The sequence below is a fragment of the Oncorhynchus nerka genome, unplaced genomic scaffold (assembly GCF_034236695.1).
Source record: "Oncorhynchus nerka isolate Pitt River unplaced genomic scaffold, Oner_Uvic_2.0 unplaced_scaffold_810, whole genome shotgun sequence".
Lineage (NCBI taxonomy): Eukaryota > Metazoa > Chordata > Actinopteri > Salmoniformes > Salmonidae > Oncorhynchus > Oncorhynchus nerka.
In genome coordinates, this window is record NW_027040445.1 from 130,760 (window position 1) to 153,957 (window position 23,198).

At 49.3% G+C, this 23,198-nt stretch overlaps 1 protein-coding gene across 1 annotated transcript in view; it reads left to right on the forward strand.

The window, feature by feature from the left end:
* The window catches only part of LOC135571073 (FERM, ARHGEF and pleckstrin domain-containing protein 1-like), a 92,601-nt gene that overhangs the window by 39,718 nt on the left and 29,685 nt on the right, over positions 1-23,198 (forward strand). The window contains exons 5-9 of the mRNA XM_065016881.1: positions 1,173-1,303; positions 1,464-1,532; positions 1,657-1,752; positions 1,978-2,054; positions 2,324-2,436. Of these exons, the coding sequence (XP_064872953.1) occupies positions 1,173-1,303; positions 1,464-1,532; positions 1,657-1,752; positions 1,978-2,054; positions 2,324-2,436 (486 nt within the window). The remainder of the gene's footprint in view (positions 1-1,172; positions 1,304-1,463; positions 1,533-1,656; positions 1,753-1,977; positions 2,055-2,323; positions 2,437-23,198) is intronic.

Genomic DNA, 23,198 nt, shown 5'->3' on the forward strand with positions numbered 1-23,198 from the left:
CTGCTCCTCTAGTTGTCTAGTTAATATCTCAGAGAGAGAACCCTGCTCCTCTAGTTGTCTAGTTAATATCTCAGAGAGAGAACCCTGCTCCTCTAGTTGTCTAGTTAATATCTCAGAGAGAACCCCGCTCCTCTAGTTGTCTAGTTAATATCTCAGAGAGAACCCCGCTCCTCTAGTTGTCTAGTTAATATCTCAGAGAGAGAACCCTGCTCCTCTAGTTGTCTAGTTAATATCTCAGAGAGAACCCTGCTCCTCTAGTTGTCTAGTTAATATCTCAGAGAGAGAACCCTGCTCCTCTAGTTAATATCTCAGAGAGAACCCTGCTCCTCTAGTTAATATCTCAGAGAGAGAACCCTGCTCCTCTAGTTGTCTAGTTAATATCTCAGAGAGAGAACCCTGCTCCTCTAGTTGTCTAGTTAATATCTCAGAGAGAGAACCCTGTTCCTCTAGTTGTCTACTTAATATCTCAGAGAGAGAACCCTGCTCCTCTAGTTGTCTAGTTAATATCTCAGAGAGAGAACCCTGCATATACATCAGAGATGGTGTGTGTTGGAGAGAGAACACTCCTCCTCTAGCTGGTATATCAGAGATGGTGTGTGTTAGAGAGAGAACACTCCTCCTCTAGCTGATATATCAGAGATGGTGTGTGTTGGAGAGAGAACACTCCTCCTCTAGCTGGTATTTCAGAGATGGTGTGTGTTAGAGAGAGAACACTCCTCCTCTAGCAGATACATCAGAGATGGTGTGTGTTGGAGAGAGAACCCTGCTCCCCTAGCTGGTATATCAGAGATGGTGTGTGTTAGAGAGAGAACACTCCTCCTCTAGCTGATATATCAGAGATGGTGTGTGTTGGAGAGAGAACACTCCTCCTCTAGCTGGTATTTCAGAGATGGTGTGTGTTAGAGAGAGAACACTCCTCCTCTAGCTGATATATCAGAGATGGTGTGTGTTAGAGAGAGAACACTCCTCCTCTAGCAGATACATCAGAGAAGGTGTGTGTTAGAGAGAGAACACTCCTCCTCTAGCTGATATATCAGAGATGGTGTGTGTACTAACACTCCTCCTCTAGCTGCCCTAGCTGATATATCAGAGATGGTGTGTGTTAGAGAGAGAACACTCCTCCTCTAGCTGATATATCAGAGATGGTGTGTGTACTAACACTCCTCCTCTAGCTGCCCTAGCTGATATATCAGAGATGGTGCTGCAGCTTCAGGGAACCATGATGAAGATGGAGAACATCCAGAAGCTTCTAGAACTGAAGAAAGATCTGACAGGCATCCAGGACCTGGCTATACCTGGCAGGGTAAGAGAACAGTTTTTCCCTGGCTTTGCTTTGACAAGTATTGTACTGATTTATTCCAAGTTGTAGTACATCAGTCCTCATGTTGTCCTTTTAGTGTATCTAACTTCCAGACACGTCGTTGTTCATTGTTTCCTCTGTGTTGTTTCTGTAACCCATCCAGGAGTTTATCAGACTGGGCTGTCTCAGTAAGCTCTCAGGGAAAGGACTACAGCAAAGAATGTTCTTCCTGGTTAGTCATTACTTCCTACTTCCTGTCACTTGACTCCTCTGCTCCTCACTCACCCTATCCCTCTCTCCTCCTCCAGTTCAGTGATGTCTCATTATATCTCTGTGTTCCTCCCTCCCTCCTCCAGTTCAGTGATTCCCTGGTGTACACCAGCAGAGGTATGACAGCAGACAACCAGTTCAAAGTTCACGGCCAGCTGCCTCTCTACGGCATGACAGTAAGAGTCTCCAGAACCTGAACCATAACATTATGGGCCAGTTTCCTGGACACACATTAAGCCTCGTCCTAAAACGCCAGATATATAGAGAAAACATTTATTCCAGGATTAGACTTAATGTGTGTCCGGGAAGCTGGCCCCATGCTGTTAGCTTCAGATAACATAACACAGCTGTAAATTAGTAGAGGTCACTCTCCTCTGATCCAACCCGTGTCTGTGTCCTCAGATCAGGAGAGTGAGGATGAGTGGGGAGTTCCTCATTCTTTCACTCTGTTTGGTCAGCGCCAGTCTGTCGTCGTGGCAGCAAGGTACAAGTGTTCTAGATGTGTTCTGGGTGTTATTCCATTTTCTTGATGTTTTAGGGTGGTTTACAATTTTCTAGATGTTTAGAGTGTTCTAGAGTGTTCCAGGGTGGTTTAGAGTGTTTCAGAGTGTTCCAGGGTGGTTTAGAGTGTTTCAGAGTGGTTTAGAGTGTTCTAGAGCAGGGGTGTTAAACTCATTTAGCCCCAGGGGCCACAATCAGTCATCAGAGCGGTCCTAGCTGTGCATCTAACCCATGTCTGTACTCTGTACCTAGCTGTGTATCAGAGATGGTGAAATGGATGGAGGACATCAGGATGGCTGTAGTCCTGGTAGAACAGAGTAACAGACCTTCTACTGATCTACTGTCCACCAGTCGATCAGACCGCAGTAAGTCTTGTACCTGACCCCTGACCCCTAGACCTGGCTGAACAGATGAATGGTCTTTCCTCTGATTTACAGTCCACCAGTCGATCTGACCGCAGTAAATCACACTACCTACTGCTACTACTTCTACAGGTGGAGTTAAAGGACCCACAGCAGCCATGAACAGCCCTAACCTAACCTTCCCACAGAGTACAGGCTGAGTCCTAACCTTCCCACAGAGTACAGGCTGAGTCCTAACTAACCGAACCTTCCCACAGAGTACAGGCTGAGTCCTAACTAACCTAACCTTCCCACAGAGTACAGGCTGAGTCCTAACTAACCTAACCTTCCCACAGAGTACAGGCTGAGTCCTAACTAACCTTCCCACAGAGTACAGGCTGAGTCCTAACTAACCTAACCTTCCCACAGAGTACAGGCTGAGTCCTAACTAACCTAACCTTCCCACAGAGTACAGGCTGAGTCCTAACTAACCTTCCCACAGAGTACAGGCTGAGTCCTAACTAACATAACCTTCCCACAGAGTACAGGCTGAGTCCTAACTAACATAACCTTCCCACAGAGTACAGGCTGAGTCCTAACTAACATAACCTTCCCACAGAGTACAGGCTGAGTCCTAACTAACCTTCCCACAGAGTACAGGCTGAGTCCTAACTAACCTTCCCACAGAGTTAACCTAACCTTCCCACAGAGTACAGGCTGAGTCCTAACTAACCTAACCTTCCCACAGAGTACAGGCTGAGTCCTAACTAACCTAACCTTCCCACAGAGTACAGGCTGAGTCCTAACTAACCTTCCCACAGAGTACAGGCTGAGTCCTAACTAACATAACCTTCCCACAGAGTACAGGCTGAGTCCTAACTAACATAACCTTCCCACAGAGTACAGGCTGAGTCCTAACTAACCTAACCTTCCCACAGAGTACAGGCTGAGTCCTAACTAACCTTCCCACAGAGTACAGGCTGAGTCCTAACTAACCTTCCCACAGAGTACAGGCTGAGTCCTAACTAACCTTCCCACAGAGTACAGGCTGAGTCCTAACTAACCTTCCCACAGAGTACAGGCTGAGCCCTAACTAACCTAACTTTCCCACAGAGTACAGGCTGAGTCCTAACTAACCTAACCTTCCCACAGAGTACAGGCTGAGTCCTAACTAACCTTCCCACAGAGTACAGGTTGAGCCCTAACTAACCTAACCTTCCCACAGAGTACAGGCTGAGTCCTAACTAACCTAACCTTCCCACAGAGTACAGGCTGAGTCCTAACTAACCTTCCCACAGAGTACAGGCTGAGTCCTAACTAACCTTCCCACAGAGTACAGGCTGAGTCCTAACTAACCTAACCTTCCCACAGAGTACAGGCTGAGTCCTAACTAACCTAACCTTCCCACAGAGTACAGGCTGAGTCCTAACTAACCTAACCTTCCCACAGAGTACAGGCTGAGTCCTAACTAACCTAACCTTCCCACAGAGTACAGGCTGAGTCCTAACTAACCTTCCCACAGAGTACAGGCTGAGCCCTAACTAACCTAACCTTCCCACAGAGTACAGGCTGAGTCCTAACTAACCTTCCCACAGAGTACAGGCTGAGTCCTAACTAACCTAACCTTCCCACAGAGTACAGGCTGAGCCCTAACTAACCTAACCTTCCCACAGAGTACAGGCTGAGCCCTAACTAACCTAACCTTCCCACAGAGTACAGGCTGAGCCCTAACTAATCTAACCTTCCCACAGAGTACAGGCTGAGTCTAACTAACCTAACCTTCCCACAGAGTACAGGCTGAGCCCTAACTAACCTAACCTTCCCACAGAGTACAGGCTGAGTCCTAACTAACCTTCCCACAGAGTACAGGCTGAGTCCTAACTAACCTAACCTTCCCACAGAGTACAGGCTGAGTCCTAACTAACCTTCCCACAGAGTACAGGCTGCTAACTAACCTTCCCACAGAGTACAGGCTGAGTCCTAACCTTCCCACAGAGTACAGGCTGAGTCCTAACTAACCTTCCCACAGGTACAGGCTGAGTCCTAACTAACCTTCCCACAGAGTACAGGCTGAGTCTAACTAACCTAACCTTCCCACAGAGTACAGGCTGAGTCCTAACTAACCTTTCCCACAGAGTACAGGCTGAGTCCTAACTAACCTTCCCACAGAGTACAGGCTGAGTCCTAACTAACCTTCCCACAGAGTACAGGCTGAGTCCTAACTAACCTAACCTTCCCACAGAGTACAGACTGAGTCCTAACTAACCTAACCTTCCCACAGAGTACAGGCTGAGTCCTAACTAACCTAACCTTCCCACAGAGTACAGGCTGAGCCCTAACTAACCTTCCCACAGAGTACAGGCTGAACCTAACCTTCCCACAGAGTACAGGCTGAGTCCTAACTAACCTTCCCACAGAGTACAGGCTGAGTCCTAACTAACCTAACCTTCCCACAGAGTACAGGCTGAGTCCTAACTAACCTTCCCACAGAGTACAGGCTGAGTCCTAACTAACCTTCCCACAGAGTACAGGCTGAGTCCTAACTAACCTTCCCACAGAGTACAGGCTGAGTCCTAACTAACCTTCCCACAGAGTACAGGCTGAGTCCTAACTAACCTTCCCACAGAGTACAGGCTGAGTCCTAACTAACCTAACCTTCCCACAGAGTACAGGCTGAGTCCTAACTAACCTTCCCACAGAGTACAGGCTGAGTCCTAACTAACCTTCCCACAGAGTACAGGCTGAGTCCTAACTAACCTAACCTTCCCACAGAGTACAGGCTGAGTCCTAACTAACCTAACCTTCCCACAGAGTACAGGCTGAGTCCTAACTAACCTTCCCACAGAGTACAGGCTGAGTCCTAACTAACCTAACCTTCCCACAGAGTACAGGCTGAGTCCTAACTAACCTAACCTTCCCACAGAGTACAGGCTGAGTCCTAACTAACCTAACCTTCCCACAGAGTACAGGCTGAGTCCTAACTAACCTAACCTTCCCACAGAGTACAGGCTGAGTCCTAACTAACCTTCCCACAGAGTACAGGCTGAGTCCTAACTAACCTTCCCACAGAGTACAGGCTGAGTCCTAACTAACCTTCCCACAGAGTACAGGCTGAGTCCTAACTAACCTTCCCACAGAGTACAGGCTGAGTCCTAACTAACCTTCCCACAGAGTACAGGCTGAGTCCTAACTAACCTAACCTTCCCACAGAGTACAGGCTGGTCCTAACTGAACCTTCCCACAGAGTACAGGCTGAGTCCCTAACCTTCCCACAGAGTACAGGCTGAGTCCTAACTAACCTAACCTTCCCACAGAGTACAGGCTGAGTCCTAACTAACCTTCCCACAGAGTACAGGCTGAGTCCCTAACCTTCCCACAGAGTACAGGCTGAGCCCTAACTAACCTAACCTTCCCACAGAGTACAGGCTGAGTCCTAACTAACCTAACCTTCCCACAGAGTACAGGCTGAGTCCTAACTAACTAACCTTCCCACAGAGTACAGGCTGAGTCCTAACTAAACTTTCCACAGAGTAAGGCTGAGTCCTACTAACCTAACCTTCCCACAGAGTACAGGCTGAGTCCTAACTAACTAACCTTCCCCACAGAGTACAGGCTGAGTCCTAACTAACCTAACCTTCCCACAGAGTACAGGCTGAGTCCTAACTAACCTTCCCACAGAGTACAGGCTGAGTCCTAACTAACCTAACCTTCCCACAGAGTACAGGCTGAGTCCCTAACCTAACCTTCCCACAGAGTACAGGCTGAGTCCTAACTAACTAACCTTCCCACAGAGTACAGGCTGAGTCCTAACTAACCTTCTTCCCACAGAGTACAGGCTGAGTCCTAACTAACCTTCCCACAGAGTACAGGCTGAGTCCTAACTAACCTTCCCACAGAGTACAGGCTGAGTCCTAACTAACCTAACCTTCCCACAGAGTACAGGCTGAGTCCTAACTAACCTTCCCACAGAGTAACCTAACCTTCCCACAGAGTACAGGCTGAGTCCTAACTAACCTAACCTTCCCACAGAGTACAGGCTGAGTCCTAACTAACCTAACCTTCCCACAGAGTACAGGCTGAGTCCTAACTAACCTTCCCACAGAGTACAGGCTGAGTCCTAACTAACCTAACCTTCCCACAGAGTACAGGCTGAGTCCTAACTAACCTAACCTTCCCACAGAGTACAGGTTGAGTCCTAACTAACCTAACCTTCCCACAGAGTACAGGCTGAGTCCTAACTAACCTAACCTTCCCACAGAGTACAGGCTGAGTCCTAACTAACCTTCCCACAGAGTACAGGCTGAGTCCTAACTAACCTTCCCACAGAGTACAGGCTGAGTCCTAACTAACCTTCCCACAGAGTACAGGCTGAGTCTAACTAACCTAACCTTCCCACAGAGTACAGGCTGAGTCCTAACTAACCTTCCCACAGAGTACAGGCTGAGTCCTAACTAACTAACCTTCCCACAGAGTACAGGCTGAGTCCTAACTAACCTTCCCACAGAGTACAGGCTGAGTCCTAACTAACCTTCCCACAGAGTACAGGCTGAGTCCTAACTAACCTAACCTTCCCACAGAGTACAGGCTGAGTCCTAACTAACCTTCCCACAGAGTACAGGCTGAGTCCTAACTAACCTTCCCACAGAGTACAGGCTGAGCCCTAACTAACCTAACCTTCCCACAGAGTACAGGCTGAGTCCTAACTAACCTAACCTTCCCACAGAGTACAGGCTGAGTCCTAACTAACCTTCCCACAGAGTACAGGCTGAGTCCTAACTAAACTTTCCACAGAGTACAGGCTGAGTCCTAACTAACCTAACCTTCCCACAGAGTACAGGCTGAGTCCTAACTAACCTAACCTTCCCACAGAGTACAGGCTGAGCCCTAACTAACCTAACCTTCCCACAGAGTACAGGCTGAGCCCTAACTAACCTAACCTTCCCACAGAGTACAGGCTGAGCCCTAACTAACCTTCCCACAGAGTACAGGCTGAGTCCTAACTAACCTTCCCACAGAGTACAGGCTGAGTCCTAACTAACCTAACCTTCCCACAGAGTACAGGCTGAGTCCTAACTAACCTTCCCACAGAGTACAGGCTGAGTCCTAACTAACCTTCCCACAGAGTACAGGCTGAGTCCTAACTAACTAACCTTCCCACAGAGTACAGGCTGAGTCCTAACTAACCTTCCCACAGAGTACAGGCTGAGTCCTAACTAACCTTCCCACAGAGTACAGGCTGAGTCCTAACTAACCTAACCTTCCCACAGAGTACAGGCTGAGTCCTAACTAACCTAACCTTCCCACAGAGTACAGGCTGAGTCCTAACTAACCTAACCTTCCCACAGAGTACAGGCTGAGCCCTCCTAACCTAACCTTCCCACAGAGTACAGGCTGAGTCCTAACTAACATAACCTTCCCACAGAGTACAGGCTGAGTCCTAACTAACCTTCCCACAGAGTACAGGCTGAGTCCTAACTAACCTTCCCACAGAGTACAGGCTGAGTCCTAACTAACCTTCCCACAGAGTACAGGCTGAGTCCTAACTAACCTAACCTTCCCACAGAGTACAGGCTGAGTCCTAACTAACCTTCCCACAGAGTACAGGCTGAGTCCTAACTAACCTTCCCACAGAGTACAGGCTGAGTCCTAACTAACCTAACCTTCCCACAGAGTACAGGCTGAGTCCTAACTAACCTTCCCACAGAGTACAGGCTGAGTCCTAACTAACCTTCCCACAGAGTACAGGCTGAGTCCTAACTAACCTAACCTTCCCACAGAGTACAGGCTGAGTCCTAACTAACCTAACCTTCCCACAGAGTACAGGCTGAGTCCTAACTAACCTTCCCACAGAGTACAGGCTGAGCCCTAACTAACCTAACCTTCCCACAGAGTACAGGCTGAGTCCTAACTAACCTTCCCACAGAGTACAGGCTGAGTCCTAACTAACCTAACCTTCCCACAGAGTACAGGCTGAGTCCTAACTAATCTAACCTTCCCACAGAGTACAGGCTGAGTCCTAACTAACCTTCCCACAGAGTACAGGCTGAGTCCTAACTAACCTAACCTTCCCACAGAGTACAGGCTGAGTCCTAACTAACCTAACCTTCCCACAGAGTACAGGCTGAGTCCTAACTAACCTAACCTTCCCACAGAGTACAGGCTGAGTCCTAACTAACCTAACCTTCCCACAGAGTACAGGCTGAGTCCTAACTAACCTAACCTTCCCACAGAGTACAGGCTGAGTCCTAACTAACCTAACCTTCCCACAGAGTACAGGCTGAGTCCTAACTAACCTAACCTTCCCACAGAGTACAGGCTGAGTCCTAACTAACCTAACCTTCCCACAGAGTACAGGCTGAGTCCTAACTAACCTAACCTTCCCACAGAGTACAGGCTGAGTCCTAACTAACCTTCCCACAGAGTACAGGCTGAGTCCTAACTAACATAACCTTCCCACAGAGTACAGGCTGAGTCCTAACTAACCTTCCCACAGAGTACAGGCTGAGTCCTAACTAACCTAACCTTCCCACAGAGTACAGGCTGAGTCCTAACTAACCTTCCCACAGAGTACAGGCTGAGTCCTAACTAACCTAACCTTCCCACAGAGTACAGGCTGAGTCCTAACTAACCTTCCCACAGAGTACAGGCTGAGTCCTAACTAACCTAACCTTCCCACAGAGTACAGGCTGAGTCCTAACTAACCTAACCTTCCCACAGAGTACAGGCTGAGTCCTAACTAACCTAACCTTCCCACAGAGTACAGGCTGAGTCCTAACTAACCTTCCCACAGAGTACAGGCTGAGTCCTAACTAACCTAACCTTCCCACAGAGTACAGGCTGAGTCCTAACTAACCTTCCCACAGAGTACAGGCTGAGTCCTAACTAACCTAACCTTCCCACAGAGTACAGGCTGAGTCCTAACTAACCTAACCTTCCCACAGAGTACAGGCTGAGTCCTAACTAACCTAACCTTCCCACAGAGTACAGGCTGAGTCCTAACTAACCTTCCCACAGAGTACAGGCTGAGTCCTAACTAACCTAACCTTCCCACAGAGTACAGGCTGAGTCCTAACTAACCTAACCTTCCCACAGAGTACAGGCTGAGTCCTAACTAACCTAACCTTCCCACAGAGTACAGGCTGAGGCTAACCTAACCTTCCCACAGAGTACAGGCTGAGTCCTAACTAACCTTCCCACAGAGTAACTAACCTTCCCACAGAGTACAGGCTGAGTCCTAACTAACCTAACCTTCCCACAGAGTACAGGCTGAGTCCTAACTAACCTTCCCACAGAGTACAGGCTGAGTCCTAACTAACCTTCCCACAGAGTACAGGCTGAGTCCTAACTAACCTAACCTTCCCACAGAGTACAGGCTGAGTCCTAACTAACCTTCCCACAGAGTACAGGCTGAGTCCTAACTAACCTTCCCACAGAGTACAGGCTGAGTCCTAACTAACCTAACCTTCCCACAGAGTACAGGCTGAGTCCTAACTAACCTAACCTTCCCACAGAGTACAGGCTGAGTCCTAACTAACCTTCCCACAGAGTACAGGCTGAGTCCTAACTAACCTAACCTTCCCACAGAGTACAGGCTGAGTCCTAACTAACCTTCCCACAGAGTACAGGCTGAGTCCTAACTAACCTAACCTTCCCACAGAGTACAGGCTGAGTCCTAACTAACCTTCCCACAGAGTACAGGCTGAGTAACCTTCCCACAGAGTACAGGCTGAGTCCTAACTAACCTAACCTTCCCACAGAGTACAGGCTGAGTCCTAACTAACCTTCCCACAGAGTACAGGCTGAGTCCTAACTAACCTTCCCACAGAGTACAGGCTGAGTCCTAACTAACCTAACCTTCCCACAGAGTACAGGCTGAGTCCTAACTAACCTAACCTTCCCACAGAGTACAGGCTGAGTCCTAACTAACCTTCCCACAGAGTACAGGCTGAGTCCTAACTAACCTAACCTTCCCACAGAGTACAGGCTGAGTCCTAACTAACCTTCCCACAGAGTACAGGCTGAGCCCTAACTAACCTAACCTTCCCACAGAGTACAGGCTGAGCCCTAACTAATCTAACCTTCCCACAGAGTACAGGCTGAGTCCTAACTAACCTTCCCACAGAGTACAGGCTGAGTCCTAACTAACCTAACCTTCCCACAGAGTACAGGCTGAGTCCCTAACTAACCTAACCTTCCCACAGAGTACAGGCTGAGTCCTAACTAACCTAACCTTCCCACAGAGTACAGGCTGAGTCCTAACTAACCTAACCTTCCCACAGAGTACAGGCTGAGTCCTAACTAACCTAACCTTCCCACAGAGTACAGGCTGAGTCCTAACTAACCTAACCTTCCCACAGAGTACAGGCTGAGTCCTAACTAACCTAACCTTCCCACAGAGTACAGGTTGAGTCCTAACTAACCTAACCTTCCCACAGAGTACAGGCTGAGTCCTAACTAACCTAACCTTCCCACAGAGTACAGGCTGAGTCCTAACTAACCTTCCCACAGAGTACAGGCTGAGTCCTAACTAACATAACCTTCCCACAGAGTACAGGCTGAGTCCTAACTAACCTTCCCACAGAGTACAGGCTGAGTCCTAACTAACCTAACCTTCTCACAGAGTACAGGCTGAGTCCTAACTAACCTTCCCACAGAGTACAGGCTGAGTCCTAACTAACCTAACCTTCCCACAGAGTACAGGCTGAGTCCTAACTAACCTTCCCACAGAGTACAGGCTGAGTCCTAACTAACCTAACCTTCCCACAGAGTACAGGCTGAGTCCTAACTAACCTAACCTTCCCACAGAGTACAGGCTGAGTCCTAACTAACCTAACCTTCCCACAGAGTACAGGCTGAGTCCTAACTAACCTTCCCACAGAGTACAGGCTGAGTCCTAACTAACCTAACCTTCCCACAGAGTACAGGCTGAGTCCTAACTAACCTTCCCACAGAGTACAGGCTGAGTCCTAACTAACCTAACCTTCCCACAGAGTACAGGTTGAGTCCCTAACCTAACCTTCCCACAGAGTACAGGCTGAGTCCTAACTAACCTAACCTTCCCACAGAGTACAGGCTGAGTCCTAACTAACCTTCCCACAGAGTACAGGCTGAGTCCTAACTAACCTAACCTTCCCACAGAGTACAAGCTGAGTCCTAACTAACCTAACCTTCCCACAGAGTACAGGCTGAGTCCTAACTAACCTAACCTTCCCACAGAGTACAGGCTGAGTCCTAACTAACCTAACCTTCCCACAGAGTACAGGCTGAGTCCTAACTAACCTAACCTTCCCACAGAGTACAGGCTGAGTCCTAACTAACCTAACCTTCCCACAGAGTACAGGCTGAGTCCTAACTAACCTAACCTTCCCACAGAGTACAGGTTGAGTCCTAACTAACCTAACCTTCCCACAGAGTACAGGCTGAGTCCTAACTAACCTAACCTTCCCACAGAGTACAGGCTGAGTCCTAACTAACCTTCCCACAGAGTACAGGCTGAGTCCTAACTAACATAACCTTCCCACAGAGTACAGGCTGAGTCCTAACTAACCTTCCCACAGAGTACAGGCTGAGTCCTAACTAACCTAACCTTTCCCACAGAGTACAGGCTGAGTCCTAACTAACCTTCCCACAGAGTACAGGCTGAGTCCTAACTAACCTAACCTTCCCACAGAGTACAGGCTGAGTCCTAACTAACCTTCCCACAGAGTACAGGCTGAGTCCTAACTAACCTAACCTTCCCACAGAGTACAGGCTGAGTCCTAACTAACCTAACCTTCCCACAGAGTACAGGCTGAGTCCTAACTAACCTAACCTTCCCACAGAGTACAGGCTGAGTCCTAACTAACCTTCCCACAGAGTACAGGCTGAGTCCTAACTAACCTTCCCACAGAGTACAGGCTGAGTCCTAACTAACCTTCCCACAGAGTACAGGCTGAGCCCTAACTAACCTAACCTTCCCACAGAGTACAGGCTGAGTCCTAACTAACCTAACCTTCCCACAGAGTACAGGCTGAGTCCTAACTAACCTTCCCACAGAGTACAGGCTGAGTCCTAACTAACCTAACCTTCCCACAGAGTACAGGCTGAGTCCTAACTAACCTTCCCACAGAGTACAGGCTGAGTCCTAACTAACCTTCATCACAGAGTACAGGCTGAGTCCTAACTAACCTAACCTTCCCACAGAGTACAGGCTGAGTCCTAACTAACCTTCCCACAGAGTACAGGCTGAGTCCTAACTAACCTTCCCACAGAGTACAGGCTGAGTCCTAACTAACCTTCCCACAGAGTACAGGCTGAGTCCTAAATAACCTAACCTTCCCACAGAGTACAGACTGAGTCCTAACTAACCTAACCTTCCCACAGAGTACAGGCTGAGCCCTAACTAACCTTCCCACAGAGTACAGGCTGAGTCCTAACTAACCTTCCCACAGAGTCCAGGCTGAGTCCTAACTAACCTAACCTTCCCACAGAGTCCAGGCTGAGTCCTAACTAACATAACCTTCCCACAGAGTACAGGCTGAGTCCTAACTAACCTTCCCACAGAGTACAGGCTGAGTCCTAACTAACCTTCCCACAGAGTACAGGCTGAGTCCTAACTAACCTTCCCACAGAGTACAGGCTGAGTCCTAACTAACCTTCCCACAGAGTACAGGCTGAGCCCTAACTAACCTAACCTTCCCACAGAGTACAGGCTGAGCCCTAACTAATCTTCCCACAGAGTACAGGCTGAGTCCTAACGAACCTAACCTTCCCACAGAGTACAGGCTGAGTCCTAACTAACCTAACCTTCCCACAGAGTACAGGCTGAGTCCTAACTAACCTAACCTTCCCACATAGTACAGGCTGAGTCCTAACTAACCTAACCTTCCCACAGAGTACAGGCTGAGTCCTAACTAACCTTCCCACAGAGTACAGGCTGAGTCCTAACTAACCTAACCTTCCCACAGAGTACAGGTTGAGTCCTAACTAACCTAACCTTCCCACAGAGTACAGGTTGAGTCCTAACTAACCTAACCTTCCCACAGAGTACAGGCTGAGTCCTAACTAACCTAACCTTCCCACAGAGTACAGGCTGAGTCCTAACTAACCTTCCCACAGAGTACAGGCTGAGTCCTAACTAACCTTCCCACAGAGTACAGGCTGAGTCCTAACTAACCTAACCTTCCCACAGAGTACAGGCTGAGTCCTAACTAACCTACCCACAGAGTACAGGCTGAGTCCTAACCTTCCCACAGAGTACAGGCTGAGTCCTAACCTTCCCACAGAGTACAGGCTGAGTCCTAACCTTCCCACAGAGTACAGGCTGAGTCCTAACCTTTCCACAGAGTACAGGCTGAGTCCTAACCTTCCCACAGAGTACAGGCTGAGTCCTAACCTTCCCACAGAGTACAGGCTGAGTCCTAACTAACCTAACCTTCCCACAGAGTACAGGCTGAGTCCTAACTAACCTTCCCACAGAGTACAGGCTGAGTCCTAACTAACCTTCCCACAGAGTACAGGCTGAGTCCTAACTAACCTAACCTTCCCACAGAGTACAGGCTGAGTCCTAACTAACCTTCCCACAGAGTACAGGCTGAGTCCTAACTAACCTTCCCACAGAGTACAGGCTGAGTCCTAACTAACCTTCCCACAGAGTACAGGCTGAGTCCTAACTAACCTTCCCACAGAGTACAGGCTGAGTCCTAACTAACCTACCCACAGAGTACAGGCTGAGTCCTAACCTTCCCACAGAGTACAGGCTGAGTCCTAACCTTCCCACAGAGTACAGGCTGAGTCCTAACCTTCCCACAGAGTACAGGCTGAGTCCTAACCTTCCCACAGAGTACAGGCTGAGTCCTAACCTTCCCACAGAGTACAGGCTGAGTCCTAACCTTCCCACAGAGTACAGGCTGAGTCCTAACCTTCCCACAGAGTACAGGCTGAGTCCTAACCTTCCCACAGAGTACAGGCTGAGTCCTAACTAACCTTCCCACAGAGTACAGGCTGAGTCCTAACTAACCTTCCCACAGAGTACAGGCTGAGTCCTAACTAACCTTCCCACAGAGTACAGGCTGAGTCCTAACTAACCTTCCCACAGAGTACAGGCTGAGTCCTAACTAACCTTCCCACAGAGTACAGGCTGAGTCCTAACTAACCTTCCCACAGAGTACAGGCTGAGTCCTAACTAACCTTCCCACAGAGTACAGGCTGAGTCCTAACTAACCTTCCCACAGAGTACAGGCTGAGTCCTAACTAACCTAACCTTCCCACAGAGTACAGGCTGAGTCCTAACTAACCTAACCTTCCCACAGAGTACAGGCTGAGTCCTAACTAACCTTCCCACAGAGTACAGGCTGAGTCCTAACTAACCTTCCCACAGAGTACAGGCTGAGTCCTAACTAACCCTTCCCACAGAGTACAGGCTGAGTCCTAACTAACCTTCCCACAGAGTACAGGCTGAGTCCTAACTAACCTAACCTTCCCACAGAGTACAGGCTGAGTCCTAACTAACCTACCCACAGAGTACAGGCTGAGTCCTAACCTTCCCACAGAGTACAGGCTGAGTCCTAACCTTCCCACAGAGTACAGGCTGAGTCCTAACCTTCCCACAGAGTACAGGCTGAGTCCTAACTAACCTTCCCACAGAGTACAGGCTGAGTCCTAACTAACCTTCCCACAGAGTACAGGCTGAGTCCTAACTAACCTTCCCACAGAGTACAGGCTGAGTCCTAACTAACCTAACCTTCCCACAGAGTACAGGCTGAGTCCTAACTAACCTTCCCACAGAGTACAGGCTGAGTCCTAACTAACCTTCCCACAGAGTACAGGCTGAGTCCTAACTAACCTAACCTTCCCACAGAGTACAGGCTGAGTCCTAACTAACCTTCCCACAGAGTACAGGCTGAGTCCTAACCTTCCCACAGAGTACAGGCTGAGTCCTAACTAACCTAACCTTCCCACAGAGTACAGGCTGAGTCCTAACTAACCTTCCCACAGAGTACAGGCTGAGTCCTAACTAACCTTCCCACAGAGTACAGGCTGAGTCCTAACTAACCTAACCTTCCCACAGAGTACAGGCTGAGTCCTAACTAACCTTCCCACAGAGTACAGGCTGAGTCCTAACTAACCTTCCCACAGAGTACAGGCTGAGTCCTAACTAACCTTCCCACAGAGTACAGGCTGAGTCCTAACTAACCTTCCCACAGAGTACAGGCTGAGTCCTAACTAACCTACCCACAGAGTACAGGCTGAGTCCTAACCTTCCCACAGAGTACAGGCTGAGTCCTAACCTTCCCACAGAGTACAGGCTGAGTCCTAACCTTCCCACAGAGTACAGGCTGAGTCCTAACCTTCCCACAGAGTACAGGCTGAGTCCTAACCTTCCCACAGAGTACAGGCTGAGTCCTAACCTTCCCACAGAGTACAGGCTGAGTCCTAACCTTCCCACAGAGTACAGGCTGAGTCCTAACCTTCCCACAGAGTACAGGCTGAGTCCTAACTAACCTTCCCACAGAGTACAGGCTGAGTCCTAACTAACCTTCCCACAGAGTACAGGCTGAGTCCTAACTAACCTTCCCACAGAGTACAGGCTGAGTCCTAACTAACCTTCCCACAGAGTACAGGCTGAGTCCTAACTAACCTTCCCACAGAGTACAGGCTGAGTCCTAACTAACCTTCCCACAGAGTACAGGCTGAGTCCTAACTAACCTTCCCACAGAGTACAGGCTGAGTCCTAACTAACCTTCCCACAGAGTACAGGCTGAGTCCTAACTAACCTAACCTTCCCACAGAGTACAGGCTGAGTCCTAACTAACCTAACCTTCCCACAGAGTACAGGCTGAGTCCTAACTAACCTTCCCACAGAGTACAGGCTGAGTCCTAACTAACCTTCCCACAGAGTACAGGCTGAGTCCTAACTAACCTTCCCACAGAGTACAGGCTGAGTCCTAACTAACCTTCCCACAGAGTACAGGCTGAGTCCTAACTAACCTAACCTTCCCACAGAGTACAGGCTGAGTCCTAACTAACCTACCCACAGAGTACAGGCTGAGTCCTAACCTTCCCACAGAGTACAGGCTGAGTCCTAACCTTCCCACAGAGTACAGGCTGAGTCCTAACCTTCCCACAGAGTACAGGCTGAGTCCTAACTAACCTTCCCACAGAGTACAGGCTGAGTCCTAACTAACCTTCCCACAGAGTACAGGCTGAGTCCTAACTAACCTTCCCACAGAGTACAGGCTGAGTCCTAACTAACCTAACCTTCCCACAGAGTACAGGCTGAGTCCTAACTAACCTTCCCACAGAGTACAGGCTGAGTCCTAACTAACCTTCCCACAGAGTACAGGCTGAGTCCTAACTAACCTAACCTTCCCACAGAGTACAGGCTGAGTCCTAACTAACCTACCCACAGAGTACAGGCTGAGTCCTAACCTTCCCACAGAGTACAGGCTGAGTCCTAACCTTCCCACAGAGTACAGGCTGAGTCCTAACCTTCCCACAGAGTACAGGCTGAGTCCTAACCTTTCCACAGAGTACAGGCTGAGTCCTAACCTTCCCACAGAGTACAGGCTGAGTCCTAACCTTCCCACAGAGTACAGGCTGAGTCCTAACCTTCCCACAGAGTACAGGCTGAGTCCTAACTAACCTTCCCACAGAGTACAGGCTGAGTCCTAACTAACCTTCCCACAGAGTACAGGCTGAGTCCTAACTAACCTTCCCACAGAGTACAGGCTGAGTCCTAACTAACCTAACCTTCCCACAGAGTACAGGCTGAGTCCTAACTAACCTAACCTTCCCACAGAGTACAGGCTGAGTCCTAACTAACCTTCCCACAGAGTACAGGCTGAGTCCTAACTAACCTTCCCACAGAGTACAGGCTGAGTCCTAACTAACCTTCCCACAGAGTACAGGCTGAGTCCTAACTAACCTTCCCACAGAGTACAGGCTGAGTCCTAACTAACCTAACCTTCCCACAGAGTACAGGCTGAGTCCTAACTAACCTCCCACAGAGTACAGGCTGAGTCCTAACCTTCCCACAGAGTACAGGCTGAGTCCTAACCTTCCCACAGAGTACAGGCTGAGTCCTAACCTTCCCACAGAGTACAGGCTGAGTCCTAACCTTCCCACAGAGTACAGGCTGAGTCCTAACTAACCTTCCCACAGAGTACAGGCTGAGTCCTAACTAACCTTCCCACAGAGTACAGGCTGAGTCCTAACTAACCTTCCCACAGAGTACAGGCTGAGTCCTAACTAACCTAACCTTCCCACAGAGTACAGGCTGAGTCCTAACTAACCTTCCCACAGAGTACAGGCTGAGTCCTAACTAACCTTCCCACAGAGTACAGGCTGAGTCCTAACTAACCTAACCTTCCCACAGAGTACAGGCTGAGTCCTAACTAACCTTCCCACAGAGTACAGGCTGAGTCCTAACCTTCCCACAGAGTACAGGCTGAGTCCTAACCTTCCCACAGAGTACAGGCTGAGTCCTAACCTTCCCACAGAGTACAGGCTGAGTCCTAACCTTCCCACAGAGTACAGGCTGAGTCCTAACCTTCCCACAGAGTACAGGCTGAGTCCTAACCTTCCCACAGAGTACAGGCTGAGTCCTAACCTTCCCACAGAGTACAGGCTGAGTCCTAACCTTCCCACAGAGTACAGGCTGAGTCCTAACTAACCTAACCTTCCCACAGAGTACAGGCTGAGTCCTAACTAACCTTCCCACAGAGTACAGGCTGAGTCCTAACTAACCTTCCCACAGAGTACAGGCTGAGTCCTAACTAACCTTCCCACAGAGTACAGGCTGAGTCCTAACTAACCTTCCCACAGAGTACAGGCTGAGTCCTAACTAACCTTCCCACAGAGTACAGGCTGAGTCCTAAATAACCTAACCTTCCCACAGAGTACAGACTGAGTCCTAACTAACCTAACCTTCCCACAGAGTACAGGCTGAGCCCTAACTAACCTTCCAACAGAGTACAGGCTGAGTCCTAACTAACCTTCCCACAGAGTCCAGGCTGAGTCCTAACTAACCTAACCTTCCCACAGAGTCCAGGCTGAGTCCTAACTAACATAACCTTCCCACAGAGTACAGGCTGAGTCCTAACTAACCTTCCCACAGAGTACAGGCTGAGTCCTAACTAACCTTCCCACAGAGTACAGGCTGAGTCCCTAACCTTCCCACAGAGTACAGGCTGAGTCCTAACTAACCTTCCCACAGAGTACAGGCTGAGCCCTAACTAACCTAACCTTCCCACAGAGTACAGGCTGAGCCCTAACTAATCTTCCCACAGAGTACAGGCTGAGTCCTAACTAACCTAACCTTCCCACAGAGTACAGGCTGAGTCCTAACTAACCTAACCTTCCCACAGAGTACAGGCTGAGTCCTAACTAACCTAACCTTCCCACATAGTACAGGCTGAGTCCTAACTAACCTAACCTTCCCACAGAGTACAGGCTGAGTCCTAACTAACCTTCCCACAGAGTACAGGCTGAGTCCTAACTAACCTTCCCACAGAGTACAGGCTGAGTCCTAACTAACCTAACCTTCCCACAGAGTACAGGTTGAGTCCTAACTAACCTAACCTTCCCACAGAGTACAGGTTGAGTCCTAACTAACCTAACCTTCCCACAGAGTACAGGCTGAGTCCTAACTAACCTTCCCACAGAGTACAGGCTGAGTCCTAACTAACCTTCCCACAGAGTACAGGCTGAGTCCTAACTAACCTTCCCACAGAGTACAGGCTGAGTCCTAACTAACCTTCCCACAGAGTACAGGCTGAGTCCTAACTAACCTTCCCACAGAGTACAGGCTGAGTCCTAACTAACCTTCCCACAGAGTACAGGCTGAGTCCTAACTAACCTAACCTTCCCACAGAGTACAGGCTGAGCCCTAACTAACCTAACCTTCCCACAGAGTACAGGCTGAGCCCTAACTAACCTAACCTTCCCACAGAGTACAGGCTGAGCCTAACTAATCTAACCTTCCCACAGAGTACAGGCTGAGTCCTAACTGACCTAACCTTCCCACAGAGTACAGGCTGAGTCCTAACTAACCTAACCTTCCCACAGAGTACAGGCTGAGTCCTAACTAACCTAACCTTCCCACAGAGTACAGGCTGAGTCCTAACTAACCTTCCCACAGAGTACAGGCTGAGTCCTAACTAACCTAACCTTCCCACAGAGTACAGGCTGAGCCCTAACTAACCTTCCCACAGAGTACAGGCTGAGCCCTAACTAACCTAACCTTCCCACAGAGTACAGGCTGAGCCCTAACTAATCTAACCTTCCCACAGAGTACAGGCTGAGTCCTAACTAACCTTCCCACAGAGTACAGGCTGAGTCCTAACTAACCTAACCTTCCTACAGAGTACAGGCTGAGTCCTAACTAACCTAACCTTCCCACAGAGTACAGGCTGAGTCCTAACTAACCTAACCTTCCCACAGAGTACAGGCTGAGTCCTAACTAACCTTCCCACAGAGTACAGGCTGAGTCCTAACTAACCTTCCCACAGAGTACAGGCTGAGTCCTAACTAACCTTCCCACAGAGTACAGGCTGAGTCCTAACTAACCTTCCCACAGAGTACAGGCTGAGTCCTAACTAACCTTCCCACAGAGTACAGGCTGAGTCCTAACTAACCTAACCTTCCCACAGAGTACAGGCTGAGTCCTAACTAACCTACCCACAGAGTACAGGCTGAGTCCTAACCTTCCCACAGAGTACAGGCTGAGTCCTAACCTTCCCACAGAGTACAGGCTGAGTCCTAACCTTCCCACAGAGTACAGGCTGAGTCCTAACCTTTCCACAGAGTACAGGCTGAGTCCTAACCTTCCCACAGAGTACAGGCTGAGTCCTAACCTTCCCACATAGTACAGGCTGAGTCCTAACTAACCTAACCTTCCCACAGAGTACAGGCTGAGTCCTAACTAACCTTCCCACAGAGTACAGGCTGAGTCCTAACTAACCTTCCCACAGAGTACAGGCTGAGTCCTAACTAACCTAACCTTCCCACAGAGTACAGGCTGAGTCCTAACTAACCTTCCCACAGAGTACAGGCTGAGTCCTAACTAACCTTCCCACAGAGTACAGGCTGAGTCCTAACTAACCTTCCCACAGAGTACAGGCTGAGTCCTAACTAACCTTCCCACAGAGTACAGGCTGAGTCCTAACTAACCTTCCCACAGAGTACAGGCTGAGTCCTAACTAACCTTCCCACAGAGTACAGGCTGAGTCCTAACTAACCTTCCCACAGAGTACAGGCTGAGTCCTAACTAACCTTCCCACAGAGTACAGGCTGAGTCCTAACTAACCTAACCTTCCCACAGAGTACAGGCTGAGTCCTAACTAACCTTCCCACAGAGTACAGGCTGAGTCCTAACTAACCTTCCCACAGAGTACAGGCTGAGTCCTAACTAACCTTCCCACAGAGTACAGGCTGAGTCCTAACTAACCTTCCCACAGAGTACAGGCTGAGTCCTAACTAACCTTCCCACAGAGTACAGGCTGAGTCCTAACTAACCTAACCTTCCCACAGAGTACAGGCTGAGTCCTAACTAACCTTCCCACAGAGTACAGGCTGAGTCCTAACCTTCCCACAGAGTACAGGCTGAGTCCTAACCTTCCCACAGAGTACAGGCTGAGTCCTAACCTTCCCACAGAGTACAGGCTGAGTCCTAACCTTCCCACAGAGTACAGGCTGAGTCCTAACCTTCCCACAGAGTACAGGCTGAGTCCTAACCTTCCCACAGAGTACAGGCTGAGTCCTAACTAACCTAACCTTCCCACAGAGTACAGGCTGAGTCCTAACTAACCTTCCCACAGAGTACAGGCTGAGTCCTAACTAACCTTCCCACAGAGTACAGGCTGAGTCCTAACTAACCTAACCTTCCCACAGAGTACAGGCTGAGTCCTAACTAACCTTCCCACAGAGTACAGGCTGAGTCCCTAACCTTCCCACAGAGTACCTGAGTCCTAACTAACCTAACCTTCCCACAGAGTACAGGCTGAGTCCTAACTAACCTTCCCACAGAGTACAGGCTGAGTCCTAACTAACCTTCCCACAGAGTACAGGCTGAGTCCTAACTAACCTAACCTTCCCACAGAGTACAGGCTGAGTCCTAACTAACCTTCCCACAGAGTACAGGCTGAGTCCTAACTAACCTTCCCACAGAGTACAGGCTGAGTCCTAACTAACCTTCCCACAGAGTACAGGTTGAGCCCTAACTAACCTAACCTTCCCACAGAGTACAGGCTGAGTCCTAACTAACCTAACCTTCCCACAGAGTACAGGCTGAGTCCTAACTAACCTAACCTTCCCACAGAGTACAGGCTGAGTCCTAACTAACCTTCCCACAGAGTACAGGCTGAGTCCTAACTAACCTTCCCACAGAGTACAGGCTGAGTCCTAACTAACCTTCATCACAGAGTACAGGCTGAGTCCTAACTAACCTTCCCACAGAGTACAGGCTGAGTCCTAACTAACCTTCCCACAGAGTACAGGCTGAGTCCTAACTAACCTTCCCACAGAGTACAGGCTGAGTCCTAAATAACCTAACCTTCCCACAGAGTACAGACTGAGTCCTAACTAACCTAACCTTCCCACAGAGTACAGGCTGAGCCCTAACTAACCTTCCAACAGAGTACAGGCTGAGTCCTAACTAACCTTCCCACAGAGTCCAGGCTGAGTCCTAACTAACCTAACCTTCCCACAGAGTCCAGGCTGAGTCCTAACTAACATAACCTTCCCACAGAGTACAGGCTGAGTCCTAACTAACCTTCCCACAGAGTACAGGCTGAGTCCTAACTAACCTTCCCACAGAGTACAGGCTGAGTCCTAACTAACCTTCCCACAGAGTACAGGCTGAGTCCTAACTAACCTTCCCACAGAGTACAGGCTGAGCCCTAACTAACCTAACCTTCCCACAGAGTACAGGCTGAGTCCTAACTAACCTTCCCACAGAGTACAGGCTGAGTCCTAACTAACCTAACCTTCCCACAGAGTACAGGCTGAGTCCTAACTAACCTAACCTTCCCACAGAGTACAGGCTGAGTCCTAACTAACCTAACCTTCCCACATAGTACAGGCTGAGTCTAACTAACCTAACCTTCCCACAGAGTACAGGCTGAGTCCTAACTAACCTTCCCACAGAGTACAGGCTGAGTCCTAACTAACCTAACCTTCCCACAGAGTACAGGCTGAGTCCTAACTAACCTTCCCACAGAGTACAGGCTGAGTCCTAACTAACCTTCCCACAGAGTACAGGCTGAGCCCTAACTAACCTTCCCACAGAGTACAGGCTGAGTCCTAACTAACCTTCCCACAGAGTACAGGCTGAGTCCTAACTAACCTAACCTTCCCACAGAGTACAGGCTGAGCCCTAACTAACCTAACCTTCCCACAGAGTACAGGCTGAGCCCTAACTAACCTAACCTTCCCACAGAGTACAGGCTGAGCCCTAACTAATCTAACCTTCCCACAGAGTACAGGCTGAGTCCTAACTGACCTAACCTTCCCACAGAGTACAGGCTGAGTCCTAACTAACCTAACCTTCCCACAGAGTACAGGCTGAGTCCTAACTAACCTAACCTTCCCACAGAGTACAGGCTGAGTCCTAACTAACCTTCCCACAGAGTACAGGCTGAGTCCTAACTAACCTAACCTTCCCACAGAGTACAGGCTGAGCCCTAACTAACCTTCCCACAGAGTACAGGCTGAGCCCTAACTAACCTAACCTTCCCACAGAGTACAGGCTGAGCCCTAACTAACCTAACCTTCCCACAGAGTACAGGCTGAGTCCTAACTAACCTTCC